The following is a 22,088-nucleotide window of genomic DNA, read 5'->3' on the forward strand; positions in this document are numbered from 1 at the left end:
TGCCACTTACTTATTTATTTATTTATTTATTTATTCATTTCATTTCTATGAAAATAGCCGAAGCTCTCTGGGCGGTTCACAAAAATTAAAACCAAACGGCAAACAATAAAACAATATAAAATATATAGAACATTAAAACCACATTATAACAATGCAACCACAATAAAACCTAGCAGCAGTGCAGGAGTTTAAAATACAGATTTAAAACAGCAAAGCTAAAAACATATCACAAAATTCATTATTTTCCATCTCATGAATCTGCCAGTTTCCAAAAAGAATCCTGTCACTAAAATCCTCACCACTAGTTTAGAAATAGCAATGCTTGTAGGGATCAGAAGATAACAGTCTTGGGCTACAGCAGCATGGCAAGAAACAAGCCTTGAGGCAAAACTCTCTTTCTACCCCAGAATGGCCATCAATTCCAACTTTCTAGCCAACACAATAACTGAATCAGATTTTTAAAAATAATATAAAACAGCCTTTCCCAACCTGGGGTCTCCAGATTATGCTGGACTACAACTTCCATCATCCCTGACCATTGACTCTGCTGGATGAGGTAATGGGAATTGTAGCCCATCATCAAGGACTGCAGTTTGGGAAAGGCTGATATACAAAAGGGAAAGAATAAAACTCATAAAGGCAGTTTTGAACTATGACAATTCTTGAGACACACGCTTCAGGTATTAATTTGGAAATCTCTAGTCAAAATGCATTAGGCGTTTTTACAAGCCATGTCCATCCAGCAGCTGACTGGGTCCAAGCTTCCACATAACAAAGGACATAAGGATTTCTTTGCTGAATCAGACTACAGTCCATCTTTCCATTTCCAACACCTGCCAACAAGGTGCCTCTGAGAAACTTCCAGGTAGGGTGGATCCCTGGTTTCAGTGGGAAGGTTGGAGGGGAAAACCCTTTCCGGAGTTTGGGAGGGGAGGGAGCAACATTCAGGTCCATGGGAGCAGCCATCTTTTTTCTGTACAATGTCACTGGGAATCACGCTAGGTTATCAGCACCATTTTAAAAAGAGATTTTTTTTAACTAGCAGGCATCCAGCTGCTGAGTGTAGCAGCTTGCCCTTGTTTAAAGTAAAAGAAAAGAAAAGAAAAAAGACAGAGACTGTTCGGCCATCTTGTCAAAAAGCTTGCCCCACCCCCCCACCCACAAAAGTGTTGCAACCTTCAGAAGTTGTTTGCAAAGGTTGCTGAAATTCTCCATCCAGCTTCGCTGGAGGATGAAGGTTCAGTGAAGGTGGGAGGACAAGCTGGGAGCAGCCCTACTTCCAAGCATGAAGGTGATGAATAAACTCAGGATTAGCAGCAGAAATTTAGTAGGGCTAAACAAATCGTGATATGTTAAGCGCATCTTTGGATTCCTCAAAAGAGAATGTTGAAGGCAAAAATACTGCCACTCTCTAGCCAAATTGTGTGCATGATAAATTAATTTTACTGCTCCCACTGCCTTAAAATTATATGGTACCACCACCACCACCAGAAAGAATACAGGGTTCTACATTTAACACCTTTTAAAACCAATCTTACCAAGATACAGGCAGCCAAAACCACCTTTGCCTATAACTGGGCCAAGCTTCCAAGCTTTCTTTAATAAGTCAGTAAAAATTTCTCCAGGAGGGAATTCTTCTGCAAGCTTCCGCTTTGCAGGACCTCTTTTTCCAGCTGTCTTCTTTACGTTAGGCATATTCACTAAACAGAAGAAAAACAAATCCACTGGTAAGAGGCCAAGTTTATTCCACACTCCCACTTGTTTTTAGTTATTTAAGATGTCTATTGCCACTTCCCATTATTCAACATATCCTCCTTTCACAAGTACTAAAATAAGCACCATATAAATTCTGGTTCCAGACCATTGATGCTTTGAGTGCAGAGTTTTTCTTTTGGGACAAGCTTTCTTTCTCCTAATTGAATCCTGAACAAAGACAACTTTTACTTTCCTCGTTAAGTGCAATAATTTCTCAGTTTGTAAAGAACTTATATATCCCCAATCAAAATCTCAAATACCTATTGTAACCAGACACCATTCAGATTGACAGAACCTTATCTTTGAGGTACTTAGCAGACATGACTATCACCCCATGCTAACATTTAATGCATTGCCAGATAAATCAATAGCTACTTTTATAATGGGTCAAGTAATGTCTGCTCTAAGAAAAAAGTTAACTGTTGGTTTTGTTCCCTTAGAACTTACCCCTAGAATTTCTCCAATGAGGCATTTGCAGTAAAAAGCAGGAGCTGGCCAAAAAAAAAAAAACACCCGCCTTCTCTTATCATTGCGTCAGTTTTGCCCTCCTTAAGCTTGGACATCTCAGTTGAGAGGCAACAACAAGTATGATACACTATAAATGCTAATTTGCAATGCACATCAAGGAAGTCCCCTTCTTAACTATGGGAAAAAGCAGGACTTGTAGCAAATCTACTTTTTACCATTATGCTACCTACAGAACTCCTGTTTCCTATATCCCTATCCGCTTGCTTAGGATGACATTGTCCCTGCTTGCAAGGTCAAGCCTAGAATGGTCTACTCTTGACTGGCAACAGGTCTCCAGAGGAGCCTTAGACAGAGGTCTAACTCACCACTTGACTGCTACATAAACCTTTTAAGGAGATATTACAGAGATTGGACCTGGGACCTTTTGCATTCAGTGTGCTCTATCTTTGAACTATTATTCTTCATACATACCCTTAACTGAATGGTCTAGCAAAAATGCTTGGCTCTTATATCTGACAGCCTTTGCACTATGCTATCCAAACGTGGAGGGTACTAGGCAGAAGAGTAATTTGCTCCAAAAACAAAGCATTTCTCATAACCTTTATTTTATCAGTTACATTTATATCTCCCTTGCTCCCAAGGAGCCCAAGACAGTGTACATGATGCTCCTCACCTCCATGTTATCCTTAGAACAACCGTGTGAGGTTGGTTACACTAAGAGTCAGTGACTGGCCCAAAGTCACCCAGTGAGCTTCATGGCCTAGTGGTGATTAGAACACACATCTCCTAAGTCCCAGTCCAACATTCTAACCACTACACTAGCTCTCTGTACTATTGGCACGACTCTGCTATTCCCAATCCTGCAGCAATAGTGCAAGAACCCTTCAAACATAATAGGGAGAGAAGGAAACTATGCTGCAGTGAGACTATGATGTTGAGGCTACAGGCAGTAGCCAACACTATGGTTCTCCCTTATGTGAGCTTTGCTGACCTGCCCAGTTCCTGAAACAAGCATTTCTACTCGTTTTGGGTTGCCCCCAGAAGCACTAAATCTCCACTGTGCAAGCGGTGGGCACCACTCGTGCAACGGAATCCACTGGACTGGCCACTCACAGGCGGTCATCATTGGATACTGCCCAAAGATGTATTGAAACAAACAAAACCAACTGTGTTCTGAAGGGTATACTGCTACTTGTTTTATTTATATATCTCCATTTTCTTGTAATTTCCAGACGAGTGAACAATAGAAGGTAAAAGTCAATTACAATTAAACCTGCTCAAGAAATTTTATCCTAAAATAGGATGGATAAAACCAATGCCCTTTTAAAAATGAATTTCAGTTTGAAAATACTTGAGAGCAATCCTATGTCACCTAGACAGCATCTGGGGGAGATAGGATTTTTCGGTTTCCTGGCTCTGAGCTCACAGACAGTGCTACGAACTCAGAGCTGGGAAACCACACTCCCCTCCCCCTCCCTCTCGTAGCCAGCATGGTGAGAACTGTGGCAGCTGCCCCACCATGCCCCTCCATGCTCGTAACACAGGTTGTGGAGAGGGCAAAAACGGGGCATTCCTGAGGGCGAGAAGGGGAGGAGACCGCGGAAGCTGTTTCAGACAGCTTCCTATGTGGTCTCCAGCCCCAATCCCACCCCCTCCCCAAAGCTGCGCTTAGACGCCCAAAATCACGCGTCTAAGGAAAACTGCAGGGCAGCCAGAGCACAGAAGGAATCCTCTCCTCCATGCTTCAGCCACCCTACATTGGATAGGCAGTAGCATCCTACTTTAGAGGAAGTCAGAGGTGACCATCTATCTCAACAGGATTGTGCCCTAAATATTGAATTTTTTTTTAAATAACATCCTGGTTATGATTAAATCTGAAGATTAAATCTACACTTCAAAGCCTTCAAACTGCATCACTACACCTCTACCAATAGCTCAATTTAGACTTCATACCAAACCCTCATTTGTATTAACTACAGTTAAAAACACACTGTTGTTGTTGTTCAGTCGTTCAGTCGTGTCCGACTAGGAGGAAAGGGGAGAAGGGAGCTGACTTGCGCACATACGCTAAACTACAGTTGTCAAAATTTGAAGGACCATCTTCTTCTGTATGAACCTGCCCAGCTACTGAGATTATGGTCAGAGACCATCCTCCATGCCCCAATGTCTCCCAAAATGAATGTAGTTGTGTCCAGGGAAAAGACCATTCAGTTGCTGAGCCCAGATTATGGAGTTCCCTGAGGAAGGCTAGCCTCAACCCATCTAATGGCCTTTCGTAGGATGGTTAAAAGCTTCCTTTTTAGGAAGGCTTTTAGACCATAAATGGGGGCTCCTAGCATGGTTTTAAGCTGTCTAAGTAAATTATTGTTTCTAGCTGTTTTTACTTTTTCATTTTTCACTCTGCTGATTTACTCTTTTATGCTGCTTTAGAGTCTTTTTGCTATTCCAGATTGCTTTTAAATTGTTCTTAACTTTGTTAGCCACCTTGAGCTCATTAAGGAAAGGCAGAATATGTCTTTTAATAACAAAAAAACATGGTTTTTGGCATGATTTCGGAATGCAGCCACCAAATTGACTGATTTTGTATGTAAATAAAGAGAAATGAAAAATACTCTTTTTTTTAGATCAAGCATTATCAGTATGGCTCAACAAGTCACATGCCATACAGTTATTATAAGCTTGATAGTAAGGGCCACTCACGGGTAACTTACCACAAGCACTGGGATACAGCCCTTCACTCAAGGTGATGGCATTATGTACATCACTTGGAGGATCACCCACCATGCTCACCTATGTGATCTCATATATTCCTACTTTTATGCTCTTTAGCAACCTGCAATTTGCTGTTCTCAAATAAACAACATTTGCTCTCTAAAAACAGACAAGGACATTTTCTTTCTATCTTAAGAAATTGCTCTGCTCAGTAAGTAACTACCAGCCCTTGCTTACAGAAATGTTCTGCCCCATAGTTGTTTTTAAACTGGCAAAGGCACATAGGCTACAATAAGTAAAAGCTTTGGATAGTTAGTATAGCCCTCAGCTGGCATGTATAAAATCTACACATGAAGAAGAGGACAGCAGAACCACATGGCTGGCCCTGTTCCCAACATTCTGCAGGGCTAAAAGTAAACTATGAAAGCCTGAGAACCACAGCTCTAATTATTTTATTTAGTAAAATAATCCTGCCTTTCCGTAAAACATTAAGGCAGCTTACAATGACATAGTTAAGAACCATATAATCAATAACAGCAGAACACAAAAACCGTCAGCGCAGCCAGAAATAAGTTCTATAAGCAACCTAAATCATCTTAAAGTCTTTTTGGAAAACCCACATTTTGACCGCACACTGAAAGGCCAGCAAGGCAACAGACAGGCAGACTTCTTTGGGGAGGAAAGAAGCTTCCCAAAGCTTCCCTTTGGGGACCTGCAACTAAAAGGGGCACATTACAAGTCCCTACCTGCCATACCTCAGACAACAGCTGTCAGTAGGGCCTTGGTTGTTAAATGGAGAGCCCAGGCAGGTTCATACTGAAGGTTACAGTGGTGGAGGGAACAATCCTATGGCCACTAGTCAGCGGCTAGACAGCCATAGGATATGTCAGTTTCTGGGAACCAACCTTAGAGCCCACAGTCCGAGGGTTGGTTCCTGGAGAACCGACCTTCCCCACATCCTGCGCTGCCTTGCAGGCAGCATGGAACGGCCCCACGCAGCGCACTTGGAAGAGAAGTGCAGAGTGGCAAAAACAGGGCGTTCTGGGGACATTCCAGGGTGGGGAAGGCGGAAACGCAGATATGACACATCCTATGTGTCATTCAGCAGCCGCCTCCCCCACTCCACCTTCCCACGGCTAGACAGCCGAAATCAGCTGTCTAGCTACAAATGCAGGGAACGATCCCCTCCACTCTTCTCCTGCCCTGCATTTCTTAGGCAGTCGCCTCTGAGTTCGGAGGCGGCGCCTATTCCCACAGGATTGCGGGCTAAGATAACCTTTAAGGCCCTAAGCAGCCCGAGACGAGGCTAAGACCAGCACTTTCAATTAGACGCAGAAGCAAATTGGCAATCAGAACAGTTGCAACAACACTAGAGTTTGGGGTCTGGAACACCCTCCACCAGACGACGTTGTTCAGAGGCAGCTTTACAATCGTCTAGTCTGGACAGAACAAGGACATGAATGACTATTCTGCATCATTGCTTTTGCCGTTATTCCCTTTCTAAGCGGCTACTACACGTTTCCATCCACACTGCATAGAGCTAAAATGAACATGACTCTCATTTATTTTGAGTACAACGTTTCTGCTGTGTGGGAACACAGAATGACTCAACAGCTGATGTCCTTCCTCATTTGGTGGTGCTCTAATCCACCACAAACTGTTGTTTATTGCAGCAAGGTTGCTCCCTTTTAGCAAGCAGGCAAGTACCATTAGGTTTGAAACCGGAACTCTATAAGCCAGCCTTCACCAACCTCCTGACGTTTTGGACTACAACTCCCCTGATTCTTAACCACTGGCCATGCTGGCAGGGGCTAATGGGAGTTGAAGTCCACAACATCTGGCAGGCACCAGGGTGGGGAAGGCTGTCCTAAAGCAACAAAGTGACTCTTGATCCATGGAGAACGCCAAAAAAAGTAAATATTGCTTGTTTTCCCCCCAAATTTCATTTTTTTTTCCATGGCTTCAAAATTCTTGGAAAAACGTCACTGCATATTGGAAATTGACCAAGACAACTAACTGAAAATGAGACACACCACTTCCCCCCACCCCCATCAAAAGAAGAAAAAGTTGTTGGAGGCCCTCCCTTTATTTAAAGACAGCCGTGTGCCAAAAAGGGGAACACACATAAAGAGCTATGGCGGCCTCCCTCAACTTGGGCCATTCCAGATGCTTTAGATTACAATTCCCATCATCCCATTGGTCAGGCTGGCTGGAGCGGAGGGGGGCTGTAGACCTGGTCTGTGAATATTTCCATTACTTTTATTTATTTACTTGCAATATGTAACCTGCCTCTCCTCCACCATTATGAAAGGCTGGAACCAAAGAAGCTCAAGCAGTACATAGGAAACTGCCTTATACGGAGTCAGACCATGGGTCCATCTAACCCAGTATTGTCGACACTGACTGGCAGCAATGGTGGTTCAGGATTTCAGGCAGGTTTTCTTCCTAGCCCTACCTGGAGAAGCCCTACCCAGGAACTGAACCTGGGGCCTTCTGCATGCAACGCAGGTGCTCGGCCACTGAACTGCCCCCCTCCCCAGTTGCTGGCACGCTGTACTCTGCTCAGGAACTAAACGCGCCCCTCCCGCCTCCTGCAGCCCCAGGCGTCAGGGGAGCCTCCTCAGAAGGGCACAGGGCCGCCTTCCCCCAACCTGGTGCCCTCCAGATGCGCCGGCCTACAACACGGCTGGCTGCGGGGGATGCTGGGAGTTGTAGTCGAACGCCTCTGGAGAGCACCCGGTTGAGGGAAGGCTGGCACCGGCCGCGGCGCTGGAGGACGAAGGTGGAGAGCGGCAGAACCGGGGAGCGGGAGGCGAAGGCGGGGAAGGGGAGCGGCTCCCCGTCAGCCGCGGCCGCCCAAGAGGACAGCAGCGGTCACCGGCCAGCTTGACGCCCCCCGCCCGCGTAAAGGCAGCCGAGAAAGGCGGAGCCGCACCCGTACCTAGAGGAGTCGTCGACCGACGAGACCCCGGGAGAGGAAACAGCGGGCGCGCTGCTCGCCCTCAGCCATCCGCGCACAACCCTGCAGCCTTCGCGCCACACCGGATACGGGCAGGGGCGGAAGTTCGGAGTTCCCGCGCGGGGACAGCGGCCGCTTCCGGCTTCGTGCGCGCGGGGATCGGCGGGGCGGGGCGGGGCGGCGCGCGAGGGCGGCGCCTGAGTGGACGCCGCAGCGCGGCGCCCCGCCCCTCTGCGCCTGGTCCGCGGGGAGCGAGGCGGGGGTTGGGCGGCGGCACCTGCGCTGCGCGTGCGCCCGACTCTCCAGCGCGCCCCCAGCTGCCCTCCGCGTGGAGTCTGATCTGGGGGGGGGGAGCCTACTAATATATATGTGTGTGTGTGTGTGTGTGTATATATATATACAGACAGACACATATATACATACACACAGGTGTGTGTTTATAGATTAAAGTAATGAATTAACTAGCTTTCTTTAACTTGATATATATATATATATAGTGTATGTGTGTTTTTAGATACGTATTTGAAAAGCGTTTTCCCCATCTGACCTTCCAGTAATGAATTAACTACCTTTCTTTAACTTGTACTATATGTTGTTGTTGTTCAGTCGTTCAGTCGTGTCCGACTCTTCGTGACCCCATGGACCATAGCACGCCAGGCCTTCCTGTCCTGCGCTCTCTCCCGGAGCGTGCTCAAGTTCATATTCATTGCATCCGGGATGCTATCTAGCCATCTCATCCTCTGCCGTCCCCTTCTCCTTTTGCCTTCAGTCTTTCCCAGCATCAGGGTCTTTTCCAGAGAGTTTTCTCTTCGCATTAGGTGGCCAAAATATTGGAGCTTCAGCTTCAGTATCTGTCCTTCCAATGAGCAGTCAGGGTTGATTTCCTTTAGGATGGACTGATTTGACCTCCTTGCAGTCCAGGGGACTCATAAGAGTCTTCTCCAGCACCACAGTTTGAAAGCATCAATTCTTCGGCGCTCAGCCTTCCTTATAGTCCAGCTCTCACAGCCATACATTACTACTGGGAAAACCATAGCTTTGATTAGACGGACCTTTGTCGGCAAGGTGATGTCTCTGCTTCTTACTATGCTGTCTAGGTTGGCCATAGCTTTCCTCCCAAGGAGCAAGCGTCTTTTAATTTCATGGCTACAGTCACCGTCTGCGGTGATCTTGGAGCCCAAGAAAGTAAAATCTGTCACAGCTTCCATTTCTTCCCCTTCTATATGACAGGAAGTGATGGGGCCAGATGCCATGATCTTCGTTTTTTTAATGTTGAGTTTCAAACCAGCTTTTGCACTCTCCTCTTTCACCCTCAACAAGAGGCTCTTGAGATCCTCTTCGCTTTCTGCCATTAGGGTGGTATCGTCTGCATATCGGAGGTTGTTGATATTTCTCCCGGCAATCTTAATTCCGACCTGTGATTCATCCAACCCGACGTTTCTCATGATGTACTCTGCATATAAGTTAAATAAGCAGGGTGACAATATGCAGCCTTGTCGTACTCCTTTCCCAATTTTGAACCACTCGGTTGTTCCATGTCTGGTTCTTCCTGTTGCTTCTTGACCCTCGTACAGGTTTCTCAGGAGACAGGTAAGGTGGTCTGGTACTCCCATCACTTTAGGAATTTACCACAGTTTGTTGTGATCCACACAATCAAAGGCTTTCGCGTAGTCAGTGAAGCAGAAATAGACGTTTTTCTGGAATTCTCTTGCTTTCTCCATGATGCAGCAAATGTTGGCGATTTGATCTCTAATTCCTCTGCCTCTTCGAAACCCAGCTTGTACTTCCGGTAGTTCTTGGTTCACATACTGCTGAAACCTAGCTTGTAGGATTTTGAGCATAACCTTCCTGGCATGTGAAATGAGCGCAATTGTGCAGTAGTTTGAACACTCTTTGGCATTGCCCTTCTTTGGAATTGGAAACTGACCTTTTCCAGTCTTGCGGCCACTGTTGAGTGTTCCAAATTTGTTGGCATATTGAGTGCAGCACTTTAACAGCATCATCTTTTAGGATTTTAAATAGCTCGGCTGGAATACTGTCATCTCCGCTAGCTTTGTTGTTACTAATGCTTCCTAAGGCCCACTTGACTTCACTCTCGAGGATGTCCGGCTCAAGTTCAGTGACCGCACTATCATGGCTATCAGGGACATTCAGATCTTTCCTGTATAGTTCTTCTGTGTATTCTTGCCACCTCTTCTTAATCTCATCTGCTTCTGTTAGGTCCCTGCCTTCTTTGTCCTTTATCATGCCCATCTTTGCACAAAACATTCCCTTGAGATCTCCAATTTTCTTGAAAAGATCTCTAGTCTTTCCCATTCTGTTGTTTTCCTCGATTTCTTTGCATTGTTCATTTAAGAAGGCCTTCTTGTTCCTCCTTGCTATTCTCTGGAACTCTGCATTCAGTTGGGTATATCTTCCCCTTTCTCCCTTCCTTTTCGCTTCCCTTCTTTCCTCAGCTACTTGTAAAGCCTCATCAGACAGCCACTTGGCTTTCTTGCATTTCTTTTTCTTTGGGATGGATTTCGTTGCTGCCTCCTGAACAATGTTATGGGCCTCCGTCCATAGTTCCGCAGGCACACTGTCTATCAGGTCTCATCCCTGAAATCTTTTCCTAACCTCCACTGTATATTCATAAGGGATATGATTGAGGTCATACCTGAATGGTTTAGTGGTTTTCCCTACGTTCTTCCATTTAAGCTGAAATTTTGCAACAAGAAGCTCATGATCTGAGCCACAGTCAGCTCCAGGTCTTGTTTTTACTGACTGTATAGAGCTTCTCCATCTTTGGCTGCAAAGGACATAATCAATCTGATTTCGATATTGACCATCTGGTGATGTCCATGTGTAGAGTCGTCTCTTGTGCTGTTGGAAAAGAGTGTTTGCTGTGATCAGCGTGTTCTCTTGGCAAAACTCTATTAGCTTTTATCCTGCTTCATTTTGTACACCAAGGCCATGCCTGCCTGTTATCCCGGTGATTTCTTGACTTCCTACTTTAGCATTCCAATCCCCTATGATGAAGAGGACATATTGTTTTGGTGTTAGTTCTAGAAGGTGTTGTAGGTCTTCATAGAACCGATCAACCTCAGCATCTTCGGCCTCAGTGGTTGGGGCATAGACTTGAATTACTGTGATGTTGAATGGTTTGCCTTGGATTCGTACTGAGATCATTCTATCGTTTTTGAGATTGTACCCCAGTACTGCTTTTCCCACCCTTTTGTTGACTATGAGTGCTACTCCATTTCTTCTAAGGGATTCTTGTCCACAGTAGTAGATATGATGGTCACCTGAATTAAATTCACCCATGCCTGTCCATTTTAGTTCGCTGATTCCCAAGATGTTGATGTTCAGTCTTGCCATCTCATGTTTGACCACCTCCAGCTTACCTTGATTCATTGATCTGACATTCCAGGTTCCTAAACAATATTGTTCTTTACAGCATCGGATTTTCTTTTCACCACCAGACACATCCACAGCTGAGTGCCCTTTCAGCTTTGGCCCAGCCGCTTCACTCTTTCTGGCGCTACTTGGAAATTCCCTCTGCTCTTCCCCAGTAGTATATTGGACACCTTCCGAACTGAGAGGCTCATCTTCCGGTGTCATATCTTTTAGCCTTGTGATACGTTCCATGGGGTTTTCTTGGCAAGAATCCTGGAGTGGGTTGCCATTTCCTTCTCCAGTGGACCACATTGTGTCAGAACTCTCTGTCCGTCTTGGGTGGCCCTGCATGGCATAGCTTATGGCTTCACTGAGTTACGCAAGCCCCTTCGCCACAACAAGGCCGTGATCCATGAAGGGGCGTACTATCTATCTATATATATATATATATAAAATGTGTGTGTTTATAGAGACATATTTGAAAAGCGTTTTCCCCATCTGACCTTCCAGTAATGAATTAACTAGCTTTCTTTAACTTGTACTATATATATATATATATATATATATATATATATATATATCTGTGTGTGTGTGTGTGTGTGTGTGTGTGTTTATAGATACGTATTTGAAAAGCGTTTTCCCCATCTAACCTTCCAGTAATGAATTAACTAGCTTTCTTTAACTTGTACTATATATATATATATATATATATATAATATGTGTGTGTGTTTATAGATATGTATTTGAAAAGCGTTTTCCCCATCTGACCTTCCAGTAATTAATTAACTTGCTTTCTTTAACTTGTACTATATGTGTGTGTGTGTGTGTGTGTATATATATATATAACTTGAGCACACTCCGGGAGAGAGTGGAGGACAGGAAGGCCTGGCGTGCTATGGCCCATGGGGTCGTGAAGAGTCGGACACGACTGAATGACTGAACAACAACATGTATGTATATATAATGTGTGTGTTTATAGATACATATTTGAAAAGCATTTTCCCCATCTGACTTTCAAATAATGAATTAACTAGCTCTCTTTAACCTCTACCATATATATATGTGTGTACACATTTATATATACATTTTTAAAATGTTTATATAATACGTGTGTGTGGTTATACATACGTATTTAAAAAGTGGGCTTTTTCCCATCTAACCTTCATCTAATGAATTGAGGGAGCAATCCTGTGGCCCCTAGACAGCATCTGAGGGGATACAGGATTGTTCTGAGTACTACCTCCGAGGTCAGCAACAGTGCTCTGACCTCGGAGATCTGACCCCTTGCAGCCAGTGTGGAAAGAACAGTGCTGGCTGCTCTCCAAGGTCAGAAAAGCGACCTCGGATAGGGGGGAAAGGGGGCGTTTCAGTGGGCAGGGAGGGAAGGAGACTGGATACAAGCTATTCTGAGGTCTCTCAAGCCTCCTCCTCCCCCCCCCAAGTGCCCCAGCTAGACAGGCAAAAAAGCCCATGTAGTGCAAAATGCATGGTGGGAAGATGGAGAGGTGAAGATTTCCTCCACCGCTCTTCCTGCCTTCATCGGATGATTGGAAGCCTCCATGTTTGGGGGCTTACAATCATTGAGGGTGTAATTTGTTAGGATTACATCCTAAGGGTGGAATCTTATGTGTGTTTTGAGAGAAAAAAAGTCTATCTAAAAATGCTGGCTAGGGAATGCTGGGAATTATAGGACTTTTTAAACTTGATTAGGATTGCGCCCTGTCTCTGTTTAAGTTGTACTTTACAATGCAATCCTATATATGTCCACTCAGAAGAATGTTCAGTGAGACTTACTTCTACGTAAATTTATTTATTTATTTACAATTGTATACCGCTCCACATCTAAACAGATTCCAGAGCGGTAAAGAACAAGAGATAAAATGAACAAAAGATAAAAAGAATGAAACATGATATTAAAATTATTCTTTAAAAAGCAGTGCCAATGAAACTGAGGCTGGTCAGCCAATGAATAAAGCCTTCCTGGAAAAGAGCTGTTTTCAGGAGGTGCCAAAAACAACCCAGTGTTGGCGCCTGCCTGATATCCAGAGGCAGGGAGTTCCACAGGAAAGGAGCCACCACACTGAAGGCTCTTCTCCGGGTGGACTCTAATGACCTTAGTGGTTTTGCTACTAGTGTACAAACAACAGACAGGATAGTAAGGGAGAAGGTGCTCTCTCAGGTATCCTAGTCCCAAGTTGTTTAGGGCTTAGTACACAGCATTGTAAGAAGCAGAGACATCATCTTGCCGACAAAGATGATAGTCTAATCAAAGCTATGGTTTTCCCAGTAGCAACGTATGGCTGTGAGAGCTGGACTGTAAGGAAGGCTGAGCGCAGAAGAATCGATGCTTTCGAACTGTGGTGCTGGAGAAGCGTCTTATGAGTCCCCTGGACTGCAAGGAGGTCCAATCAGTCCATCCTAAAGGAAATCAACCCTGAGTGCTCATTGGAAGGACAGATCCTGAAGCTGAAGCTCAAATCTTTTGGCCACCTAACGCGAAGAGAAAACTCCCTGGAAAAGACCCTGATGCTGTGAAAGATTGAAGGCAAAAGGAGAAGGGGACGGCAGAGGATGAGATGGCTAGATAGCATCACCGATGCAATGAATATGGACTTGAGTACACTCCGGGAGAGAGCGCAGGACAGGAAGGCCTGGCGTGCTATGGTCCATGGGGTCACGAAGAGTCGGACACGACTGAACGACTGAACAACAATAACCAAAATCTTAAACTTGACCCAGTAGCAAATAGGCAGCCAGTGCAGTTCCCTCAGCAAAGGAGTTAGATGCTGAAAAAGGGCAGCTCCCAGCAATAGCCAAACTGCTGCGTTCTGCACTGACTCCAGCTTCTGTAGCAGCCTTAAGGGCAGCTCCACATAGAGCACATTGCTGTAATCCAGTCTTGAGGTCACTAGTGCTGTACCTCTGTGGCCAAGCTATCCCACCCAGGAGAGGCCATAACTGGTGAACCAGCTGAAGCTAGTAAAATGCCCTCCAAGCTGTCCGGGCCACTTGGGCCTCCAGCAACGGTGATGGATCTAGGAGTACCCCCAGATGGCAAACCTGATATTTCAGAGTGGAGCCCCATCCAGAACAGGCAATGAGCCTATGAAGGTGAGGGTGAAGTTTATATAGGATTGCAGCCTTAAGCTTGGAGACAACGTCATCTGTATTCTTGAATTTTTGCTACATGAGTATTTAATAAGCTGTTACGTGATGTGCTCTAGGTAGACCTCTGTATGAACTTGCACATGTTGTAACAAGACTCACACACCCGCTTATAAGGAATCTTTAGACATTGGCAATAGAGCGTCTATGGCTAAGAAGGCGATACTCACACACCGTTGGAGAGGATAACGCCACATTGGCACATTTATTGAGGTATACAAAGATTCAAATATACAAGCTGGTCTTGGGGGAATTAGCTGAGCAAATGGATTTAACACTTAAGACCAAGTGGGGACGCTCCAGCCTTCACCAAGTTATGCTTTGGTGGGGAAATTAGCTGCATTCTTGGTGAAGCTGAGCTCCAGGCATAAAAGTATTTTTCGAGACTGTGGGAAAGAGTCTTCCTGAGGCCTGAAGCCTACACACACACACACACACACACACACACACGGAAAGCAGGGGTGGAGGCTACAATTTGTACTTAAAAACCTCCAAAAGCAATATACTTTTCCTTGGGCTGAAGCCCTTTCCTGCAGACAGGAACTAGTGTGCACTGCATTTCCTGGTCTCAGGTGAAGAAGGAATGCAGAGAGCCTTGAGTAGGGAAAGCAAAGCACCCACTGTTGGCACCTTGCTCTGGCAAGCAAGGAGCTTAGCGATTTCAGCATGGAGCCTTTCCTCTGGGAAGAGAGAGACTGAGTGATTTCAGCAGCAGTGTGGCACTACACCCCTGGAGGGGTGAGGTGCCTAGGGATTTCAGCAGCATGGCCCCCCACTTCCGGGAAGAGGGGTACCCAGGACTGCCCCAACCTGAGGCTTCTTATACAGTTCAGAGAAAGGCACTGACATCACAACTATGATGAGCCAGAAACTGCCAATAGACACTGGAAATGGTGCTGCTTGCTATGAGAGAAAGACTGAGTTGGCCTCCCATCCCATATAACAAAATAGGGTGCTTGGGAACAATGGCTGTGCTTGCCAGAAACAAACGTCATACTTGCTATCTCTTACCCTTTTAACAAAAGATGACCTTGCATGTTAATGATTGTCTTCAAGGCAAGTGTCAAGGCGGGAGTTCCACAATGGGAGCATATTGCAGGTAGCTGAGTAGGCAACTCACCAAATACCACTCTTTCTATCCAGCACATTCTGTTTTGCTGAATTTTTACTCCCACCTTTGCCTTTGGGGAATGCATTTTAAGAAGTCCACTAGAAGCTGAATTGCTTGATCTAGTCTTGCATGATGCTCTCAATCCCATTCCTGTGCCTTTCTCCCACCTTTGCTAAGGCTGGGGATGAAGATGCCTGGCTTTTTGAAGGGTCTCAAAATGGAGTCAGTGCTGTTCACTCAAAAGAGAGCTACTTCATAACAAACTATGCTGCAAACAAACTGCTATTTCTTTACCCTGCTCTCCTCTTTCTAAATCTGAAGATGGTTATAATGTCACACCTGGATCCTGGTTATATGACCCAATCAATAAGCCCAATAACCTTAACTTTATCTCATTAACAAACTTATTGTTAGAACTTTACACCTGGAATGTAAAGTACAGTTACATGAGAGCAATCTCTACAGTAAATAGGATACAAGATGCAGCTATTGCATGGACATGCCCATGGACAGATAAAAGGAAGGTCTTCACACAGCGCATAGTTAAACTATGGAATTCTCTATCAGAAGATGTAGCGATGGCCACCAATCTGGATGGCTTCAAAAGGGGGTTAGACAAATTCCTCGAGGACAAGGCTATCAGTGGCTACTGGTGATGTGCCTGATCTCATCTGATCTCGGAAGCTAAGCAGGATCAGCCCTAGTTAGTACTTGGATGGGAGACCGCCTGGGAATCAGGCTTCCTGCACTGAGCAGGGGGTTGGACTCAGTGGTCTTCTAGGCCACTTCCAACCCTATGATTCTATGATACAATCTATTATAGTCCTGATGGCTATGCGCTACCTGCAGTATTCAAGGCAGTATGCCTACGCTAGTTGCTGGGGAATATGGGCAGGAGGGCGCTGTTGCACTTGTGCCCTGCTTGTGGGTTCCCGGTCAACAGCTGGTTGGCCACTGTGAACAGAATGCTGGACTAGATGGACTCTTGGTCTGATCCAGCATGGCTCGTTTTATGTTGTTATGGTCCTAGTCTTGATCCTTCTCCCCCAAAGTACGTAATTTCAAAAAAGATAAATGAAATGCAATCATGTATTTGACATTTACTCTCCCAAAAGTGTGCTTAGGATTACAAACTTTTTTAAATTATGGTTTGTCTCAGATCAGGAAAGGAGGGAAGGAATCAGGTAAGGGCTGAAGGGCACACATATGAGCCTGAGGCTCTTTGAAGGCTTGATCTTGTAGTGCCAAACCATGGATCGTTGTAACATCTGAACCGAGCTAGTTATTTTATGGTGCCATTCTCAGTGTTGTCGATGTCTTCTTACATTCTCAACACATGTGTCTTTCAAATACTTCCCCTTTGTTTTGGTGTTGCGCTTATTGATTTTTTGTGTAAACGGCTGCTGGAGCCTTTTCAGCCGAACAGCAGGGTAAAAATGCTTAAAATAAATACTGCTTCATTTATTGCTGTTTTGCATTCTTGCCTGCCATGCTTTTGCCTGCCAAGACTAAAGTGGAAAGACGCCCCCACACAAACTCCCATGGGTGGGGCACCCTAGCATTGCTAGAGCACCATAAGCCCCACCCCAAGTTGTATCTGAAGTGCCCATGCTTTTTTTTAACCCCCATCTGGATTATCACTAACCAGAAACAACACAACAGGAAATAATGATCCATTCCTGGAGGTGGACAGGAAAAGGGGCAAACAATGCCACATGTAGCAGACGTGGAAAGGGATGGTGAAGAATGAATGGGGATATGAGCTGGCGGATAGCAATTGGCACTGCCTGCACCCACAAGTGTAGTGGTGTAGGATTTGGGAAGCAGAGGCACATGCTCAGGACTTCGGGTCAAACAATGGGGGGGGCAACCCCACCAATTTGGTAAGGGCAGAGCCAGTCCCACGTTTGAAGGGTTCCTTGGCATGAGGCCCTGGTAGCCCCACTGTATTGATGGCCACTGTGTCAGCAGGCATCATTTCCACTCCTCCTGTTGACTTCTGTGGGGTGGGGGGCAGTGTTCCAGAGCACTGTGGGCAATTACAATGGCAGCTGCCCAGTGCTCATTAGAGGAGCACTAGAAAGAGAGGCCCATGGCAGCTAGTGTCAACAGCAGCAGGCCCTCAAGGATGCCACTGGCTGATGCTGGGCCTGGACTTGAGCCATGCTTCATACATATTCCCACATGCCAGTTCCAAAATAACGGGGCTTACCCATTTCTGTTTGGAGATGCCAGGGACTGGACCTGGGACCCTTGAACCTGGCTAGCAAGAGATCCAGGACAGAAAGGAGCATACTAAAACCACCTCCATCAGGCTCATCCCTTAACTTTCACCACCAACAACCATTCCAGCAGGCTGCCTGCAGTAGAGGTGCAGAGATGAGCCCTGCTGAAAAACCGCTTGCTGCTTTTCCCTCTTCCCATCCTTTCTTCCTTTTGTGATGTGTCTCTTTATATTGTAAGCTTGCAGACAAGGACTGTCTTGTTTCTTATTGGCAAGCTGCTCTGGGAGCCTTTTTGACAGAGGAGCAGGTTTAAAAAAATCCTATAAATAACCTCATTCATATACATCCATGGGGAATAACTATCACTCCAATGACTATTGTGTGGTTACAAAATCTTACATTGGATCTAGCCCCTAAAATGGCTTTCCTTGTGATACCAGGTGAATGATGCCCTTCAACAAATTCAACCGGGGAGCCTCTTAAAGAAATGCAGGCTTGTAACCCAAATTAAAGGGAGGTTTGGTGACTTTCAAAGTTGCTGTGCTTCCTTTAGTTATGGCCCCAAATTTGCATTGAAGACAGGGCTCTTTACCTTTTTACCTATACCATCATTAGACCTTCTAATCACCGTCTTGGAGAAAGCACACACAATATATCTCATCCAGGCCCACACAAGCAGTACAGTCTTGCTATGGCGGTACAGAGGACTTCTGTTTATCATCAAACATTTCATGAATCCCATTACGTGTGAAAGAATTATTATCTATCCACTGCAGGAAAAACACTTTTCCCTATAATGGAATTTTTACTCTGGAAATTTATTTTAGTATTAAAAGGTTCCACTTTATACTGTCTACAGTTCAATCAGTGATCTAAAAGGCACTTACATGCTTTGAACAAGATACATAAAAAGCTTTTATTGCAAATGCTTTGCTGTATCTACCAATTTTGCCATTGATCTGTTTCCATGTAAGGCAGTCCTGGAAGCTGCCCATGCTGTATAAAAATCATGGTGGTTTTTGATCTCCAGCCGGTGATTAAAGCGCATTATGGAGGTTTGAAAAAACTTTCTTGTGGCCATTAGCATACCTCTAAACATAACTGTATTAAATGTGAGCAGTGTTTGTAATACATGCTATTTAAAAACAAGAACCCCAGAATCTATAAATGTATTATTTGCCACTCTTTATTGCTGGGAGGATGCAAAGCTCTTGAATGAAGTGAGTTTGGCCTTTAGTGATAACACTTTACTGATCAAAGAGCGATTTCTTGAGGTAATTAGGACCAGTCACAATGCAAGGAGGCAGAAGATGCTGTGTGTGTGTGTGTGTGTGTGTGTGTAAATCCTCATTTGCTGCTAATACGTATAACTGAAAGGCCTAAACGCTAAAGTTCCTACACCTTGGATTACACGTAGGGATGCATGGACTGTGTAAAATCCACTTCTTTTGTGTTTCATAGATTGTCCGGTTTGTTTATTTATTTATTTATTTCATTTCTATACTGCCCAAGAGCCGAAGATCTGTGGGCAGTTCACAAAAACTAAAGCCACAAAATGCAGCACAAAACAATATAAAATATGAAAGCTTAAAACAATACAGAAAGCTTAAAACCACACGACAGAACAAAAAGCTTTTGTTCCATCATCTGTTTGCATATGGATGAGAACTTTTTTTCCCCTCATGCGGAAAAATACACAAATAATTAGGGATGTACGAATCCCTTACCTGGCTCCACAATGGGGGATCCGCGGTGGGGGGGAGGTGCTCCGTCCCCCCCCCCAGAATCCTCCCTGGCCAGCTCTGCTCCACGGCAGCTCCGCAGCCAGAATTCCGGCCGCGGCCGGGCTGCTGCGGCCGCCATTTGCATTCTACCAGGCTGCCGTGATAGGCTACATAAGTATTTATGTAGCCTATCAAGGCAAAGAGCAGGGACGCAAACGGTAGCCGCTATGCCATTTGCGCCGCTGCTCTTTCCGTGATAGGCTACATAAGTATTTACATAGCCTATCACGGTGAAGGCAGCCACGCAAATGGCATAGTGACCGCCATTTGCATGGCTGCCTTTACCGTGATAGGCTATGTAAATACTTACGTAGCCTCTCACGGCAGCCTGGCAGAATGCAAATGGCGGCCGCAGCAGCCCGGCCGCGGCTGGTGGGACACAAATGGCAGCCGCAGCAGCCGGCCAAGAGACCAGCCGCCACCGGAGCCGCTGCCGCCTCCGCATCCGCCCCAGGTAAGTTTCGTCCTGGGGGGATTCCGCAGGGTGGCGGGGGGTGGGAGGCTGTTCCGCCACGGGTTTCGGGGGGCCAAATGCCAGTGCATTCGGCCTCACTGAAATCCGTGGCGGAATTCTCCGCCATCCCTACAGATAATTGCGGAAGAGGTTTCATAAGAATTTACATAAGTTATCTTAGCATGTAACATTTTGCATATTGTCCCCCATTCCATTCAACTTTTCCTCAGCAGAAACGTGTATTTTCCTATGAATTAGTATGCATACCTTTCTGGAAAGTTTAAAAAAAAAAATCCAAAAGTCCATGGACTCCACATGACCTGAGGGGGTCGCTCCACAGCAGATTCCGCAGGTTGGATTCTTAAAAATCCACACTCATTTTAGGGTGCAATCCTATGGCTGCTAGTCAGCGGCTAGATGATCATAGATAGGTTGGTTCCTTGGTCCCACACTCCGAGGTCAGTTCCCTGACCCCCACCCCCTCCCGCGCTGCCTCGTAGGCAGCGCGGAATGGCCCCGCACTCTGCACTCATAACAGCATTCCCTGGGGCGGGGGCGGGGCATTCCCCAGGGCGGGGAGGGTTGAAATGTTGGTACGACACATCCTATGTGTTGTCCAGCCACTGCCGCCCCTGCTCCAACTTCCCGTGGCTAGACAGCCAGAATCAGCTATCTAGCCACGAACACAGGGCAGGAGAACCGTGGAGGAGATGGTCTCCACTGTGCTTCTCCTGCCCTGCGTTGGATAGGTGGTCGACTCCGAACTTGGAGGCGACCGCCTCTCCTCATAGGATTGCTGCCTTAGTCTGTCTCAAATTTCTCCAGCATCCCTAATTACACCTGCAGAGTTTGTGATACAGCAAGACAAGCACATCCCACCAGCTATGTCTGATGATCCAACAGGGGCTTGCTAAATGTCTTGCAGCCAGCCTGGAACTTTAAAAAAAAGGGGAGGTGTCAAGCAGCTGGCAGCCAGTCACAGTATATGGTTAATGGGCTAAAACTGGCATGGTGAGTCACAAATTGGGCATAAAGGTATGCCTTAGAAGAAGCTCTCTAGGAGACTGAAGAACCAGCTGCACTGGATGTTCGTCATGGAAGGATGGACAGACAACTCCAAATGTTGGGCACCAGGTGGGGGAAGGCTGATCTAAGGCATCCCTGCTGGTTGTCTGTCCATCCTTCCCTGAATGGAGCTGGTTCTTCAGTGTGGGAATTGTAGTCTAGCACACCTTGGAGGGCACCAGGTTGGGGAAGACTGCTTTACATTCTGATGCAGTTCATGTATCACGACAACCCACCATTTAAAAAAAAAGTGAGGGTTGTCGTGAACGAGGCAACATGCTAGCGCACTGCCTAAATGACCTAGGGATGCGCCATCCCTGGATTAGCGTTGCATTTGAACCAGGACCTCTGGCTTGTCTCTCCTTCAACAAGCCAGAAAAAAGAACCCATGGTTTGTACCAGGGTTGTTTCTCTGGCTTGCCCCAAGAGAGACAAGCCAGAGGTTCAGATGCAACACTAAGCAACCCAGGTAACGAGTGTTCTGGGTTGTTCACTGCTCCTGCTTGTAGCAGAAGGAATCAGCCAGTGTTCATCAGCACGCCTGCTCATCCCCAACAGCCCTGGGTTTAAAAAACAAACAAACCTAGGTTGTTACGATGTCCAGACCAGACCATTGAGAGGATCACATGATGCTTGGGATATCTTCCAGTGTTCACATCCCAATACTAAACGCATTTAATTGTAATGAAATTCTATTAATGTCAATGAAACATATTTTGAAGCAAGTGTGCACACCATTAAATCACAACAGGAAATAGGGTTGACCCCTCCCCTAGGTAATATGAAGCCAAATGTTTGTAGAATATGTTGGAGCTTTCACAACACAAACACTTTTCATATGGCCTATACCATAATAGGCCTGGGGGAAAATTATGTCACACAGGCAAGGAAAGCAGCCATGTGAAATTGGCTCTAGGTCTGCATATGTTTGTGGCTGGGCTGTCACTTGATTAAAGAAATCCTCGCTGATTAATCAAAGTTTGAGTCTAGCCATTGATAATTAATCAACCTAAAT

At 45.6% G+C, this 22,088-nt stretch overlaps 1 protein-coding gene across 9 annotated transcripts in view; it reads right to left on the reverse strand.

Moving 5' to 3' along the window:
* The window catches only part of VRK1 (VRK serine/threonine kinase 1), a 41,087-nt gene extending 33,099 nt beyond the window's left edge, over window positions 1–7,988 (reverse strand). For all 9 annotated transcript variants that reach the window (XR_014788463.1, XR_014788459.1, XM_084839472.1 and 6 more), the window contains exons 1-2: window positions 7,877–7,988; window positions 1,539–1,700 (exon numbers count right to left, since the gene is read on the reverse strand). Coding sequence is in view for 7 of the 9 variants with exons in the window: in XM_084839472.1 (XP_084695598.1) it covers window positions 1,539–1,695 (157 nt within the window). In the remaining 2 variants the exon portion in view is untranslated. The remainder of the gene's footprint in view (window positions 1–1,538; window positions 1,701–7,876) is intronic.
* Window positions 7,989–22,088: the final 14,100 nt, after the last annotated feature.

This window comes from Heloderma suspectum, chromosome 1 (assembly GCF_057233095.1).
Source record: "Heloderma suspectum isolate Gila_16-S chromosome 1, 16-S_ref, whole genome shotgun sequence".
Classification (NCBI taxonomy): Eukaryota; Metazoa; Chordata; class Lepidosauria; order Squamata; family Helodermatidae; genus Heloderma; species Heloderma suspectum.